This window comes from Alternaria ventricosa (genome assembly GCF_023758065.1).
Source record: "Alternaria ventricosa strain BMP 2768 chromosome Unknown scaffold_2, whole genome shotgun sequence".
NCBI classification, from domain to species: Eukaryota; Fungi; Ascomycota; class Dothideomycetes; order Pleosporales; family Pleosporaceae; genus Alternaria; species Alternaria ventricosa.
This window is the reverse complement of record NW_026055682.1, coordinates 514,998-530,623: the sequence shown is the minus strand read 5'-3', so window position 1 is coordinate 530,623 and position 15,626 is coordinate 514,998. Positions and strand designations below refer to the sequence as shown.

Here is a 15,626-nt window from a genome sequence, read left to right as displayed (position 1 = left end):
TAGACCCGGTTTACGGTGCCGTCCAGCTTATTTGGGATGAGATGAAAAATTGAAGGGTAAGTCCCTTCGAGATGCTGGACTTTGTACGAAGCAAGACAAGAAACCTGGTGGTGTTGACGACTTGGTCGTTTGTTCACTCATGTTCTCTCAAACGATGTCCATTCGAGTCTGCAAAATGCTGGTAGGAATGACGAGGAATAACGATGAATGAAGTTTACATATGCATAGATTGCGCGCAGGTGCAGTTGGTGTTGGAGAATCGGGGGAAAGTGAAAGCCCGCCATGTGCGTGTGTACCTGCCAAGGCCGTCGGCTGCACCTGCCCTGCAAGAGCTGAGCCGCGGCTCCACAAAAATTCCAGTTGTAGCTGTCGCGAAATGTATTCAACCAACTCCCGCATCATCTTTAAGCCCAAGATGTTCGAGAACTTGTGCGCGCTCCCGGTGGAGCACGATATCTTTGTGCAGGCGATCCACCCAGAGGAGCCTATCATATCCGTCGGCTTGGCTAGCGGCCATGTGCAGACCTACAGGCTGCCCTCCGGCGCAAGCGACGACGACGACAATGACGAGACGAAAGCTTCCGAAAAGGGCTTTGGCACCATAGACAAGCTCTGGGACACACGGCGACACAAGGGAAGCTGTCGGACACTCGGATACAGCGTCGATGGCACCTCCCTATACTCGGCAGGCACAGATGGCATGATCAAGGTCGCAGACTGCATGACTGGTCAGGTCACTGCGAAGATTTGTGTACCGCTAGATCCGTGAGCACAAGAGACATTGATGTCACGTGAGCGATACTGACACCAACAGTGCGAATGGCGGCATCGATGCGCCCACCCTCGTCTACGGTCTCTCACCGCAATCCCTCATCCTCACCACCGACTCGGGCTCACTGCACATCTACGACATCAGGAACCTCAAGGGCGGCGAAAAGGTCTCACTAAAGCCCGAGAACACACACCGCCCCCACGACGACTACGTCTCCTCCCTCACACCTCTACCGCCCACCCAAGCGAGTACCAGCGGATGGAGCAAGCAATGGGTCACAACAGGAGGGAGCACACTGGCCGTCACTGATCTACGGAGAGGTGTCATGGTTCGCAGTGAGGACCAGGAAGAAGAGCTGCTCAGTTCCGTTATTGTGAGTGGGCTGCCAAAGAAGGGCTCAAGCGTGGGCGAGAAGGTCATCGTTGGCGCAGGCGACGGTGTCCTCACGCTTTGGGAGCGCGGCGTCTGGGATGATCAAGACGAGCGCATCATCGTCGACCGCTCCAAGGGAGGCGGCGAGAGCCTCGACTCCCTCACTGTCGTACCAGACGGCGTTGGACCCGGCGGAAGGCACATCGCTGTAGGTCTGGGCAACGGAGACATTCGCTTTGCCAAGCTCGGCCCGAATAAGGTTGTCGCAGAGCTCAAGCACGACGAGCTGGCCAAGGAGAGTGTTATTGGTTTGGGTTTCGACGTCACCGGCCGGATGATCAGCAGTGGTGGAAAGACCGTCAAGGTCTGGGGCGAGCAGACCTGGCAGGACGTGGATGAAGACGACGAGGAAACGACCAACGGCAAGCGAGATCACGAGAGCGAGGACAGCGACGATAGCGATAAGGACATGGACGACAGCAGTGAGGACGATGAGCCCAAGCAGAAGCGCAAGAGGAGAAAGAAGGGCAAGGGTGGACAGGCCAAGGGCCATGGTATCACGCAGTTCTTAGGGCTGGACTGAGATGGCGATACAAGGTGACTCTTTGTCCAGCTAAATGCTGACTGTGGTCATTCTGGGGAGCAGCTCATCGTGAGCATGCAGGGGACGCATAGTTGAAGCAAGGTAGAAACTTTGACTTCATTATTAGCGCCACAAAGGTACGCGAAGCAGCTACCACATGTCTAAATAGCAGTCCATTGACGCCAACACAGTAATATACAGGAATTACTAATTCTCACACACTTGTTGTCACCACCTCCTGCCTCTGTCGCAATTGCCCCCACTCCCAGTCGGGCCTAGTCCCAAATGTCGTACCTGCTGAAACTGCCACCTCACTTCCTTTCTCACGCCAGCAACAACACAACACCATGGCCAATCCTCAGAAATCCTACCAGCATATCGAGCATGCCTCGACGTGTCCATGCGCGACGAACGCGCTAGGTGCAGTGCTTCCACCCCAGCTCATACCGCCGATATCGCTTACTGACTTGCCATGTGTCAGATGACTGCAACTGTTTCTTCTCTGCGCTTTCCAAAACATCCATTTTTCAGGCTGCTACCTTTGATGGGCCCGATGGCGTCGATGGCCAACTAGATGAGATTGCACAACATCACATTCGAGATTTCGTGGCACAGAAGAGGAGCGAGCGTGGCGAAACACCGCATGAACCACCTCCAGAACTCTACCAACCCCTAGGAGACGGCGAAATCCGCGTATTGGAATTGCATCCTGGCGAGCCCGGAAGTCCGCTGCGAGGCACTCTACACGTTGTCAGTATCGACTTTTCGCACCCTGCAAGAGAGGAGCAATATACACAGCCCTTCGACAATCCAGCAAACACCAGTAGAAGAACTTTGACTTACACTCGACACACCAATCATGCCGTATCACTCGATACAGGCAAGCCGGTGTGGTACACTGCCCTCAGCTACGTCTGGGGTCCACCAATCTTCGATGATACCATATCCTTTGAACATGGACAGTTGAACATCTCCGCAAGCCTGGTGGGGGCTTTGAGCCACTTGAGATCAACTGAGCACAGTGTTGTCTTGTGGACAGATCAAATCTGCATCAATCAGCCCGACATCGCGGAGAAGGTGCAGCAGATCCCGTTGATGGGCTTGGTCTACACACATGCTACAAACACGCTCATATGGCTCGGTGATGACGGTGAAGAGGACTCGGCTCTTGCATTCGATCTGATGGAGACTGTTTTTGTGCGGTTACAAGGGACCGATGCCCAAGTGACGCCAGCGGACTTTGAGAGGCTGGATTTTCCACCTAGCCTTGATCGAGCGTGGTGGGCTGTTCGTCAAGTCCTGCGCCGCCCCTGGTTTGGCAGACTATGGACCATTCAGGAAGCCGTGCTTTCGAGACATCTATTCGTCAAATGCGGCAAGGTCGAGGTGTGCTGGGACGACTTTGCTGCGTGGTGTCACGATCTGGCAGAAACGCATGTGCTCAGTTGGCTGGCTAGCAATGCTGAGCTGGATGAGAAGTACAACACAAAAGCAGACGTCAAGATATTACCACCACACGGCGCTGACGTGGTGAACTCGGTCCAGGCAGAGCGCGTACATGGCCTGACAGTCGTTACGAAAGAAGCATTACTGACCATTCTGGTTTCTACACGTTATGCGCAAGCAACGAACCCCAAAGACAAGATCTACGGTGTACTGGGTATAGCACATGCCAATATCGTACCCGACTACAGTCCCGATGTTTCTGCGAGAGCGGTCTATCACGAGGCCTGTCTAACGGAAATACCTGATCGCGTTTACGAACTGCTAAGCTGTGTCGATCACGACGAGCCGCTTCGGCCATCGTGGGTTCCGGATTGGAGCACTCCACGTGTGACGGACGTACTGGGCTATTCGACGAGGTCCTGGGCTTTGTACTGCGCGGGTGGTAGGCCCGTTACAGGCGCGCAGCCACCCAAGGCTATCGTGAGCGAGGATAAGCAAGAAATCACACTGAGCGGTAAAGCATTCGATACCATCGCTATCCTAGGCCGTGTTAGCGAAGACCCAGTTCTGGACATCGACGATCCGCAACGGGGCAATGGTGATCTAGCATCCTACGCTGAGCTTGTCATGGGTGCTGGCCGGACACACACATACCTTGTACAAGGCAGCTCGACCTACGACGCCTTTATGCACACACTACTGGCCGGACGCGATGGCTCTGGCGTTACACCACCTGATGCAGATCACAGCGAGGTGTTTGGGCTCATCCTCGATGCCACGACAGGCAAGTCACTTTGCCTACCTGGTCAAACTATGAGCCAGCGGCGGCAGAAGGGTCACTTCAACCTGGACAGTCTCAAGAGCAGGAAGCCGGCAAAGACCCTGGAAGACTTGCAAACGGCGTACCGGGCCGCGCTGAAGATGCGCCGCTTTGCTGTAACCGAGAAGGGCTACTTTGCATTAGTGCCGAGGGGGGCGCAAGTCGGTGATGAACTTGCTGTCTTCGATAGGGCATGTGTACCTTTCGTGATCAGGAAGCAGCAAATCGAAGGATTTGCCGAGAAGTTTGAGCTGCTTGGTGAAGCTTACGTCCATGGCATTATGAAGGGCGAAGTGATGGCCAAGGAAGACATTGAGCTTCAAGACATCACGCTTGCTTGAGCGCATCCTAGGCGGTCCATCTTCCCGACAATCCCCATCCATCGCGATCAGGTCGGCACTTTTCCACTAGCGCCGACAAGTCAACCAGGTCACAAGCAAGCCTCTTTATATGGGGCGGCACTCTATCCTCGGGGGGCTTGGCGCCTCCAATCTACACACGGCTAAGCCATTGGCTAAAGCCAACCTCGCTTAGGACTTCTAAGAACATTCGACACACGCTCTACATTGCTTAATATAATCGCGTGGCAACTCCAGCGACACGGCCTTTATCATCCGGGTTTTGGCTGGCATAGCGTTGTGGTGTTCAGGCCTTTGCCGCGCCGGCTCGCGATGCGGTTGGTGGATGCAGAGGAAATGCTCCGCTCATCTGGGGTGCAGAATGTAGGCTTGTTCGCATCTGGGTGTGTGTATGCGATATCACCAGGCATGTAATATATGTAAACCTTGAGTCTGGGTTCAGGTCTTCGACGTCAGGGCGAAGACGTTATTTATAAGTATCCCGACTACAGCACCATTGAAACATCAATCACCTCCACTCGAAGCAACGTCAACCACCACAATGAAGCTCTCCACCCCACTTGTCCTTGCTGCTGCTGCCAGCTCAGCATCTGCTCACACAATCTTCGTCAGCGTCAACGGCGGCGCTGTAGGAGATGGTGTCCGCGTTCCCTCATACGACGGCGTACGCACCCTATACTTCCAACCCATCCCTCCCCCCATCTAACCTTACCCTAGCCAATCAACGACGTATCTACAAACGACATAGTCTGCAACGGCGGCCCCAACCCCACCGCCAAAACCTCCACCGTCATAACCCTCCAAGCCGGCTCCACCGCCACCCTAACCTGGCGCCACACCCTCACTTCGGGTCCCTCCGACGTGATCGACTCCTCCCACAAAGGCCCCGTAATGGCCTACATGAAGAAAGTCAGCGACGCCAAGACCGACTCCGGTGTCGGCGGTGGCTGGTTCAAGATCGCTGAAGACGCTTTCGACGGCTCAAAATGGGGTGTTGATCGCTTGATCGCCAACAAGGGTGTTCAGACTGTTACGATCCCTAAGTGCATTGCTCCCGGACAGTATCTGCTCAGGGGAGAGTTGATTGCGCTGCACTCGGCGAGTAGCAGTATGGGCGCGCAGTTTTATATGGAGTGTGCGCAGATTAATGTTACGGGGGGTGAGGCGAGTAAGACGCCGAGTACGGTTTCTTTCCCGGGCGCGTATAAGCAGAATGATGCGGGGATTCTTTACAATCTTTACACTGGGAGCAAGACGTATACGAGTCCGGGACCGGCAGTATTCAAGTGCTAGGTCGTGGAGTGGGAAGAAGAGGATATAGTTATATCGCAGCACAACAAAATCTAGACTGGTTAAAGATTTTATGCCAAAGTTGAGAACCGTCTTTCTCCAAGCAGATTATCTAGTATGTCTGCCGTTTCATCCCCAATTCCGTCGCACTCTTACTCCGATCCTCAGGCGAAGAGATCAAACTCATCGTCTTCACTCTCAACCACACACACCATGTCCTCATTGAGGAGTATGGTTGTTGCATCGTAGTCATTGCCTTTGGGAATCGCAATGCTGCTTGACTTGTTCTTCCTATCCGTGCCTGCGGTAGGCACAACGGGGAGCTTGTCGAAGGGAACAGTGACGTTGAGGTATTGGAGGATACGACGGAAGCCCTCCCGGTATCTCCTTGTCCCCCGGGAGCGAGAGGTTGGCTTTGTAGACCTGCTTCAAGGGATGGTGTCATTGGTCTTGGTGATGCGATAGCACGTGGCTTGCGCGGTGCCTATTTGACTTGTTGACGATAATGGCTGCGACGGATAGTTTGCGCTTCGTGGTGTGAGGGGTTGGAGTGGACGATTGTTCTTAAGTGTTGGTGGAATGACGCATGTAGTGATGAGCCGGCTACGAGTTTGACACAACAGCTAGGAGGCACAGTCACGTAGAAGCAGAAAAGATACAATTCATTCCGAACTAACGAGATCCAACCTCCCGTAGCCATCGTAGTCTTCAACACGCCCACGTCGCTTCCCTGTCCATCTCAAATATCCAGTGGTAATCACCAACACAAGATCTTCACCACATCACGCCGGTACTAGATCCCCTTCGTTCACCTCATACTCATTTGACCTAGGCACCGGATTGTACTTTTTCTCGATAATGTACTTTGCGATCTCGCCCAGGCCGACAAGGACTCGTAGTACGATGTAGATTACATCGTCGCCTTTGAGCTTGACGGTATCGCCCTCTTTGAACTGTTGAACGTACGGTGGAGTTAGTATAGGGTAGAGTTTATACTTTGTGTGCGTTAGAGTAGAGTGTGTTTGGTACGTACTTGAGGCATGGGTCTGTGAGGGATCGGGGGTATAGATGAGAGGTGATGTGCTGGATATGGTATGTTGTTTAGGTGTTTGGGAGATAGGCTAATTTATGGTTGTGTTGGGTTTGGTGGTCTTTCAACTTACTTGCGATGGAGACACTTGTTTATGAGCCTCGTTGTCTTCTCATGACGTGTCAATATGCAGTACGGTACCTCTCGAGATCAAGCTACTGAAGGGATGCAATTAGGTGCCAACAAAGCCGTCATCTATGCGAAAGATTTGCCTGCAACAGGCTCAAAAAGGTATGCCTGCAGCTGCGCATGGGCTGCCTAGGTATGCACTGCCAGCAGAGCAGTTCGTGCAGTTTCTACTGGTACGACGGCAGAGCCTAATGAGAAGTACGTGCTCATTCGTAGTTGCATCGCCATGGAGAAGATGGTTTAGCAAATCCAGGCATTCGCCATTGGGTGTTCCCATGAGAAAAGTGTTCGCGGCCGCATTTGGACGATCCGGTGAGCTGCAAACGGCTGCATGCATGAGCTACACTATCCGTTGCGAATAAGACATAGCCTGCATGTATGGGTCTCACGTAAGCGCCTGCATTCTTGGAATTAGCGCATGCCGATTTCTCGTAGCGACTTATCGGTCTGAGTGTGGCTTATAGAAGTGTCTGCACGATCCGTACCTGGTGATGCTAGCTTCTCTTTCAACATACTCGAAGGTTTCAGTGGGTTGTTGTTAGAAGATGTCCGGACGGAATGATGTTCCATTCGACCTTTCTATCTCAATGTAAGGGAGAAGGTCTGCGGGAAGAGTGACAAGAAAATGCGCACAAGGATTCCAATTTTTGCCCCATTTTCTATGTCGTCTTTGGCATTGAGACTCGTCTCTCCGATATACATTCGAATATGATACGTCGGGTAGCTCAGATCAGCTTGAGTGTCCATATCTCCCAGTCAGCAGCATGAATATCATGGTCGACATCGTAGAAATGATCATTTTCTTGCATGACTACCTGCATTAGACCAACACGCTTAGCAACTCTTGCTTTTCGATCAATCCATGTAAGTACAAGCACGTCGACATGATCAGAGAATGTCATCAAGTACATACAAAAGTAGTGAGCTGAAGTCAAGCCTTCACTGTCAAAATCGTCAACATATAGTTGCCATTTCGGCGGTTTCCATGATCGTGACTGCGCTTCCAGACTATCGTCAGCGGCATCCCCGTTTTTATCGCCTATGAGAGAGGGGTGGCGGCCGTTGGCTTTGACTGAGATTCGGAGCAGAAGCCGATCAAGCGCTGCGTACTTGATGCATGCGCCTTCTACAATGATGTAGGAACCCTCCAGGACAGCGCCACATATGCTGCTCTTATTCTTTAAAACTATGTGTTGTTCTATAAGTTTGAGACCGAAGAGTCTGACTAGTTCCTGCTTCGTTCTGTAGCTGTGGCATTTGTACCTCGGCGATTGGGTTTGGTAGATGTCTAGTTGTCTTTCCCTGCCAACAAAAATGACACGGCCATCTAGACTAGCCCAACTCCAGCTTGGCGCTCTGTAGTTCTTCTGCGGAGAAAGATAATCCTTGTGTCTTTTCCATGCAAGGTGGTCCGCTAGATGCTTGCTCCAAATCCCGGCAAGGTAAAGTCCCAAGCTCCTGTTTTTGTTTAACAAAGTTGCGATGCCGGCCACAGCGTGGAGCTTGTCGGACGCAACCGTTAGGTTGCGAAGCGAGTATGCTTCAACACACTCATGCCATGCTTGCAAAGAACGCGGGATATCGTTTCTCGTGGCGTCAAGAAAGTTAAGGCTCCGGTTTAGAGGGATACGAAACCGGTCGCTTGCTCCCATCAATGCCTCCGTGAGTAATGGTTGGAGCCGACGCTTTTGCAGAATCGGATAGTAGTGAGAGCCAGGTAGGTTCAAGATGTCCAGCCCCGAAGCTTCGGATACTAATCCTTCTGCGCATTCCCAGATCATCTGTCGTTGCGTGTAGTGAATGATACGGGGAGCAAGCATTCGTTCTTGTGCAGCCCAACCACGACTGGATAAGACTGAAGCTGCGATATCTGTATCCGGCCGAATCACCCCATACCGCAAGGAAAACTTCTTCTCTTCACCCAAGCCAGGAGAAAAGATGACATTGCGTCTTGTGAGGAATCCTTCGCAGCTATCTTTTGCAGCAGTCGCAGATATCATCAGTGATGACAGACCATAGTATGAGGCCATCATCGGTGCCTCGTGCTCCCAGTCGTCGACATTGTCTTGAATGATGCATAGTGCGTCGATCCAGAGGTATCGATACCCTAGTTTGCGTGTGACCTCGATAGCGTCTTTGAAACTTCGTGGGAGAAGCGCCAGACTTATTGCCTGTTCATACTCAGTGATGAGAGGTGTTGTCAACTTCGCTGGCACCTTCTTACCCCAGCAATGGGACAAAATTGTGTATTGGCCCACTTTGCCTTTGGAGATCAGCAGCTTGGGCGCTGCAGAAGGGTCGCTTGGTACTTCAATCACTCGAGAGGGCAGTTGTGCAGACGTCAGTTTAGGGCAGCCCAGATGCTTTGAGCATTGATCAATCCACGTCTTCACACCATGGAAGCATCTTGTGTCCGATGGATCGTCGGGTACTGGCAGTTTGGGATATATATGCTTGCGAGGATTTGGATCTGGATCTATTTTAGTTCGAGTTTACAACCATTGTAACCAAAGACTAGCTCACCCGAGTTCCCGTCCCTTGTACAGAGATCCAAATCGACTGCATATGCATAGGACCGGAACCCACCGGACCGGAACCCATCCATTCCATCCGGGTGGCGAATGCATAGACTTGGCCCATAACATTCGAGTATCAGATCATCTGATGGTGATACAGTACTGCTCAAATTTTGGGAGCTTCGAAGAGTAGCACAAAAGAATGCGCAGCCACTGCAACCACCTCGGCCAGGCCCAAGGCTACGGGCCTTGCTTAAAACCTCGGCATAAGAACCAATGGGATGTGATCCGAAAAACCCAGGGGTGAAGTCAATTCGCGAGCAGTCGCTGCACAGTTCTGTAGTCATCTGATACTTTGGCATAGACTACACCTGCTTGGAACTTGTCGAGTGTGGTGTGTAAGGAAGTAATAAGGCTGAATCTATACAAGGGTGCGGGGTAAGATTGCTGCACGTATGACAAGCACACGTGATCTTCAATCCTTGGATGCAGGGCTTGGATCTCAGCCGCATAATCGCCCCAAGGAATCCTAATGAATAACATCTCGGTTTAAGACGAGATATAAGCGCACGAGGTCTTAAAATCTTAGTTGTACTAGGGGGAGGCGCAAGGAAAGAGCGGGCGTTCGAAGCCGTCCGAATGAACTCGTCCCCACCCCAGCTTGACATCCAGGCACCAGAGCGTCGTAGCTCTGATATCGCACTCACGCCAGCTCAAGCTCAATCAACGAGTCCAGACTATGCGGATGCCGCCAAACCCCCATCATCTTCAACCCCGCACCTTCATACATCTTACGATGCTCCTCTTCCGTCCGGTGTCTAGCCCCAAGACTAGCCATGAGCTCCCAGTCCAGACATGCTACCACGCATTAGCAACCCATCACACTCTCACACTAGAGAAGGCGAAGAACTTACTCTGCACCCAATGTGCGCCTTGATCCGGCACCACGAAATCGTTAACGAGAACCTTGGAATACCCCTTCGTCATGGCCGGCACGATCGCTTTCAAGATCTCCGTGTTGACCTCGTCGTTCCAGTCTTGGATGATGGAATGTAGATAATACGCCCTTGCACCTTTGACAGGCTGCTCCGTCATGAAGTCGTGTGGCATCGCTTCAGCACCAGGCCCAAGTTTCGCAAGCTCAACGATCTCAGGCCTGTCCTGCAATACCAGCCCACCTGGTAGCTGGCCCCCGAACGCCTCCCTCAGCCCCTCAATATCATGTCCAGACCCACCACCAACATCAACAAGGAAAGGCTTGTCCTTCTCCGCTCCACTAATCAACCTCTCTTGCACAGGGTAGTAGTCCTCCGCAAACCACCTCGGCCTTCCTTTACTCCAACTCCCCATCATACTAGCAAACCTTCTCCCCATCTCCGGATTCTGCTGAAAATACTCAAAGTAATGGCTCCCCTTACAATTGTAAGTATGCTGGAACGGCGCGTCAAGCCCCGAGTCCGGACACTTCCAGTCCCTCTGTTCGAAATACGATTTCATAGAGTGATGTACGGGTTGAAAATCTTCGGCAATGTACAAAATGGAGTCTTGGTATGATTGCTCTGCGAAGGCAGATGAGGTGGGTGTATTGGCAAAGGTATCAGGACCTGTTTCGCGCACCGTGCCCATGGCGGCGAGGTGCCGCAGCATGCGTGCGACGATGACGGGGTCGACGTTTTTGTCGCATTTTTTTGCGATATCTAGACTGCTGGCTCCGGAGTCTGGAACGGAGCGCATGGCTTGGAAGAGCTTTACTTCGACGGCCATCCAGAGGGTGGAGAGGTGGGCGGGTTGCGCCCAGAGTATTTGTAGCATGTTTTCGGATGGATGGCTGACTTCTGAGATGAGGCTACGGCATGCGTCCAGTAATCCTTCTCTTGCGCCGCTTTCGCCATTTTTGAAGCCATTGCTCAGTTGCGCGATGTTGTCGAGCAGGGAGAGAGCAGCCTTGCTCGGAGTCGGATCCGCGGCCATGATTAGGTTTGGGAGAACGGAAGATCGCGATGATTGGGAGAGGGGGAACACCAGCCTTGCGTTCTAATTGTCGCGACAAGTTGTCGGGATGCTAGCATTCTGAATCAGTCGCACTACGCGTGCCCCTCATCGGACGAACCTTTGCCGAACTGTTGGCAGGTGGCACCCGCGAAGCGTGGTGGCGAGGCGGCGGGCTGCATGATGGCCCAAGTCCAGAACCCCAAATCCTGGACGTTTTCCACGTTGTGCCCACGTTTGTGATCCTTCCATCCTTGCGTCAGCCACTCCACCAGCTAGCCTATCCTGAGCCCCAGTGTGACAAAGGGATTGCCTGTTTCGCGATAGAATCGTTTGTAATCATGTCGCACCAACAGGACGTCGAAGCACAGAATCCACCTGCACCAACGGAGCCTGCGCATCATTCTGCAGCGGTCGATTCGGGGATTGACGCTGGCTCGTCGTCTGAATTCGATCAAGAGAATAACGGGGAGCATGCACTTGAAGCGCAAGATGATACTAGCGAAGCATCGACGGATGAAGGGTGCGTACTTGCTTCTTCTCTTTGTTTTCTTCAAAATGTCTCCCACCTACCTCTCCGCAAAAATCATGGAAAGTACGAGTTCAATGACTAGCACGAATAACGACCAAATCCCCGTCTGATTCAAAAATGCACCCTCTCCTTCATTATGACACGCTTTGAGAAGACAGCATCTCTCCACAAAGTCACGTGCTCAAACAATTTGTCGGACAATCCATTAACCAACCGCATCAGCTACGCCGACTCCGACACATCCTCCTTCCTCTCCAGCATCCTCTCCTCCGTGCGCCGCGGCGTAGAAATAGAAGGCCGCCTGTACCCCACCTACGGAAAACACGACTACGGGATGCCAATAGACGAAGCAGAACTTGACCGCAACGACCTCCAGCACCATAAATACACCCTCTTACTCCGAGACCGCCTATTCGCAGCACCGATCCCGGATGCTGTATTAAGTACTGGAAATTCAAGGATACTGGATCTAGGTACTGGCACAGGAATCTGGGCAATAGACATGGCAGACAAATACCCCAACGCCTCAGTCCTAGGCGTAGACATAGCAGCCACCCAACCAACCTTCGTCCCCCCAAACTGCTCCTTCGAAATCGACGACGTAGAAGAAGAATGGGCATACCGACCTTCCCACTTCGATTTCATACACGGCCGCGATCTCATGACCGCTGTACGCGATTGGCCGCGTCTAGTATCCCAAGCCTACACGCATCTAAAACCAGGCGGCTGGATCCAGCTCGCGAGTACGATACCGGGCGGGCTGTCGGATGATGGGACTATACCGCCGGATTCAGGGTATTTGGAGTCGGCCCGTGTGTATTTTGAGATTGCGGAGAGGATGGGTGCGCCGCTTGATGCGCCGAGGGAGTGGGGGAAGCAGATGGAAGAGGCGGGGTTTATTAATGTGACGGATGAAGTGTATAAGTTACCTATGGGGCCGTGGCCACGGAGTAAGCGGCTGAGGACGATAGGGAAGCTGGAGCAGATTATGATTTTGGAGGGGGGTTTTGAGGCGTATATGCTACGAGGGTATACGCAGGTGTTGGGGGGTCGGGCGGAGGATTTGCAGATTATATTGGCTTTGGCGAAGAGGGAGGTTAGGGATCCAAGGATGCATACGTATGTGCAGTTTCATGTTACGTGGGCGCAGAAACCGCCCGTGTAGTGGGAAACGAAGAGAAGTTAATACCAGAAGAGCCTCGTGAGATAGGTGGTGTCTGTGACTTGTGATATGCAAACAGAGTCCCGGCCTGCGATAAGGCTCCCGCACAAAAGGACACAGACACAACGCAAGCTGTCATCACCAATATCAGAGGTAGGGAGAGTTCAATGATTGAGACATCGTAATATCGGGGTATCATTTGAATCATAAACTAACTATCCTTTTGACCTTACGTGGTCTTTTGCCGCTTTTTCGCCTTCGAGAGCGCCGATGTTATGGCAGCGAGCTCTTTCTCAACCTCCTCATCGTCCTCACTTTCCGCATGGACTTCGGCGGCTTCGTCATCGTCAGCAGCCTCGAGTGTGGTGCCACCTTCTTCGTCGTCATCCGACACCTCTTCCTCATCATCCTCCTCGCCATCCATTTGTAGGCCGTCTTCGTCACTGAAACCACTAAAGTCAGAGTCATAATCGGACTCGTCTTGTTTGGCGCCAGCCTTTCCAGCGACACTACCGGTAGCCTCGCTCTCGCCGCCTCGTTTCCGCTTCTTGCTCATCTCACCAAGCTTGCCTTCACGCTTCGCGTTGATGGGTCCGCTCACTGCTTCTTCACCCTCCTTGTATGGTGGTGGAGTGAACCAAGGAAGCTTTCCTCTTATCCAGTCGTTCAGAACCATCTTTGCGGCGCCATCAATGTCGGCTTCACCTCCCTTCAGCAGACGACCGCTCTTGCGGCACAAGCATTCCAAAAAGGCGACAGCATCGCCTTTGTAGTCTGAATCCTTGATATCGTACGTTCGCTGGAGATGTCGCGGTTGTACACGCTTCAGGACCTCTTCGATGTATTGTGCTGGATACTCGACGTTCTCGACACGTACACTACCGCGAAGGAGCAGATCTTGATCGGTGTCGTTCTGGTTTGGTGGTACAATACCAGGACAGTCGATCATGTAGATGCGCTTCATCAGGGTAATGTATTGCCAGACCTTGGTTTCTCCAGCGATGGGCGCGACGACGCACACCTTCTTCTTCCGCAGGGTGTTGATGATGGACGATTTACCGGTGTTTGGGTAGCCAACCATACCCACGGAGACCTGTTTACGGTCGCCGTGAAGAGAGCTGAACTGGCGGAGAAGGGCAATCAAAGAACCCTTACCGAAGCTGTTGTTGATGGAGGCGTGGAAAGCAAGAGTGGGGAATTCTTTGCTGAGATGACGAACCCATGCAGCCTGTCAAGTGTCAGTGTGTGGTCATCAACTTGAAATGATATAATGCGTCGACGACGGAATGTGCGAAATATTACTAAGAGTACCGCCATGAAGCTGCTAGTGCAGAGACGGTCCTCAACTCAAACAAATCACGCGTGACTCTATTGATCGGCAGCCAAGACGGTTACCAATCGACCCGCGATCAAGACGATCTTAGGCCAGCGACCCACTTTTGCTCTTCCCAACTTGTAACAGAACCGTATTCATGGAATAGGAAAAGGTCCTTGACTTAAGGAGGGTGCATGTGGTGTATGGGGTGGAGAGAGGATGTGAACTTACAGCAACCTTGGAGGGGACGAGATCGACCTTGTTGAGCACAAAGACCAGATGCTTGTGGGGTGCCTCGGTGCGGATGTATTTTTCGACAGAGCGGCAACGGGTGCCATCAGGGTCGCGGGCGTCTAGGACATGGAGAATGACATCGGAGGAATCGATGACCTGGGGTATGTTAGACATGGCTTATGAGAGGTGGTGCTTGTAAGCTTACCTTGTACAGCTCGTTCCAGATACGCTTCGATGTGCCCTTCATGAAGATGAACTCGCGCGCAGACGTGAGCTCGCCGTTGGGGTTGTCGGCGAAGGACTCGTTCTGCTCTGCCTCGCCAGACGTACCCGACAGCAGCTTGGCGTTCTCGAGGCGCTCCACGTAGGTCTCGTGCATACTTCCTGTGCGACCAGCCAGATCCTCAATGGAGCTGAAGTCGAGCTTCGGGCGCTTCCGTTGAGCCTTGGGACCGAACGTCTCTGAGAAAGGCTGGCTGCCAACGGCGATCTTGGCCGCGTGCTGCTTGAGGCCTGGGATCTGTCCGGGTGTCTCGATCAAGCTCATGGGGAGCTTGTTGCGCTTCATCAGGAACGTGGTCGGGTCCGAAGACTGCGCCTCCACGGCGGAGCGGAAGCTGTCGAGGGCATCTTGCGATATCACTCGCGTGTTGTTGAACCACTTCCTGTTGGGCTCAACACGGGCGACAGGTGCAGCGCGGTTCTGGTAGACGGCGGCCTTGGTGATGTCTCCCTTGGCATTGCGCTCCGCTGTGCCGCCTGTGAGGCGCTTGAGGAGCTTGACCTTCTTCGCATCACTGCGAAACTGTCAGTATACCTGTACATAAGGACCCTGGCGCAAAAAGATTGCGCGACATACCGGTAAAAGTTGGCGCCCTTGGTCTTGACATTGCCCATGCCATCGCCCGTCTTGCCCTCGCGCTCCTTGCGGTTGTACTCTTTCTTCTGGACACCCATTGCGACTGCTTCCTGTGGTGTTGGCGGATTGGGAAGAGTGAAGAGTAGAGTTCGCGAGGC

At 52.8% G+C, this 15,626-nt stretch overlaps 7 protein-coding genes across 7 annotated transcripts; 4 read left to right on the top strand and 3 right to left on the bottom strand.

The window, feature by feature from the left end:
* Positions 1-376: 376 nt before the first annotated feature.
* JIP5 (WD repeat-containing protein jip5) lies at positions 377-1,727 on the top strand (the record flags this gene model as incomplete). Its single annotated transcript, XM_049339142.1, has 2 exons — positions 377-765; positions 815-1,727. 2 exons carry the CDS (start codon positions 377-379, stop codon positions 1,725-1,727), a joined length of 1,302 nt encoding a protein of 433 aa, XP_049203099.1.
* A 347-nt stretch (positions 1,728-2,074) lies between these two features.
* J4E93_001189 (uncharacterized protein) lies at positions 2,075-4,334 on the top strand (the record flags this gene model as incomplete). Its single annotated transcript, XM_049339141.1, has 2 exons — positions 2,075-2,147; positions 2,209-4,334. The coding sequence occupies 2 exons, from the start codon at positions 2,075-2,077 to the stop codon at positions 4,332-4,334; spliced, it is 2,199 nt and encodes a 732-aa protein (XP_049203098.1).
* A 559-nt stretch (positions 4,335-4,893) lies between these two features.
* Positions 4,894-5,645, top strand: J4E93_001188 (uncharacterized protein; the record flags this gene model as incomplete). Its single annotated transcript, XM_049339140.1, has 2 exons — positions 4,894-5,016; positions 5,070-5,645. 2 exons carry the CDS (start codon positions 4,894-4,896, stop codon positions 5,643-5,645), a joined length of 699 nt encoding a protein of 232 aa, XP_049203097.1.
* Positions 5,646-5,806: 161 nt separating this feature from the next.
* Positions 5,807-6,684, bottom strand: J4E93_001187 (uncharacterized protein; the record flags this gene model as incomplete). The annotated part of the gene is made up of 3 exons (XM_049339139.1): positions 5,807-6,055; positions 6,455-6,595; positions 6,676-6,684. 3 exons carry the CDS (start codon positions 6,682-6,684, stop codon positions 5,807-5,809), a joined length of 399 nt encoding a protein of 132 aa, XP_049203096.1.
* Positions 6,685-10,256: 3,572 nt separating this feature from the next.
* J4E93_001186 (uncharacterized protein) lies at positions 10,257-11,348 on the bottom strand (the record flags this gene model as incomplete). Its single annotated transcript, XM_049339138.1, has 1 exon — positions 10,257-11,348. One exon carries the CDS (start codon positions 11,346-11,348, stop codon positions 10,257-10,259), a length of 1,092 nt encoding a protein of 363 aa, XP_049203095.1.
* A 359-nt stretch (positions 11,349-11,707) lies between these two features.
* Positions 11,708-13,063, top strand: J4E93_001185 (uncharacterized protein; the record flags this gene model as incomplete). The annotated part of the gene is made up of 2 exons (XM_049339137.1): positions 11,708-11,889; positions 12,121-13,063. The coding sequence occupies 2 exons, from the start codon at positions 11,708-11,710 to the stop codon at positions 13,061-13,063; spliced, it is 1,125 nt and encodes a 374-aa protein (XP_049203094.1).
* A 226-nt stretch (positions 13,064-13,289) lies between these two features.
* On the bottom strand, positions 13,290-15,566 carry NOG2 (GTPase required for pre-60S ribosomal subunit nuclear export and maturation; the record flags this gene model as incomplete). Its single annotated transcript, XM_049339136.1, has 4 exons — positions 13,290-14,288; positions 14,607-14,765; positions 14,815-15,406; positions 15,469-15,566. The coding sequence occupies 4 exons, from the start codon at positions 15,564-15,566 to the stop codon at positions 13,290-13,292; spliced, it is 1,848 nt and encodes a 615-aa protein (XP_049203093.1).
* Between the last annotated feature and the right edge of the window lie 60 nt (positions 15,567-15,626).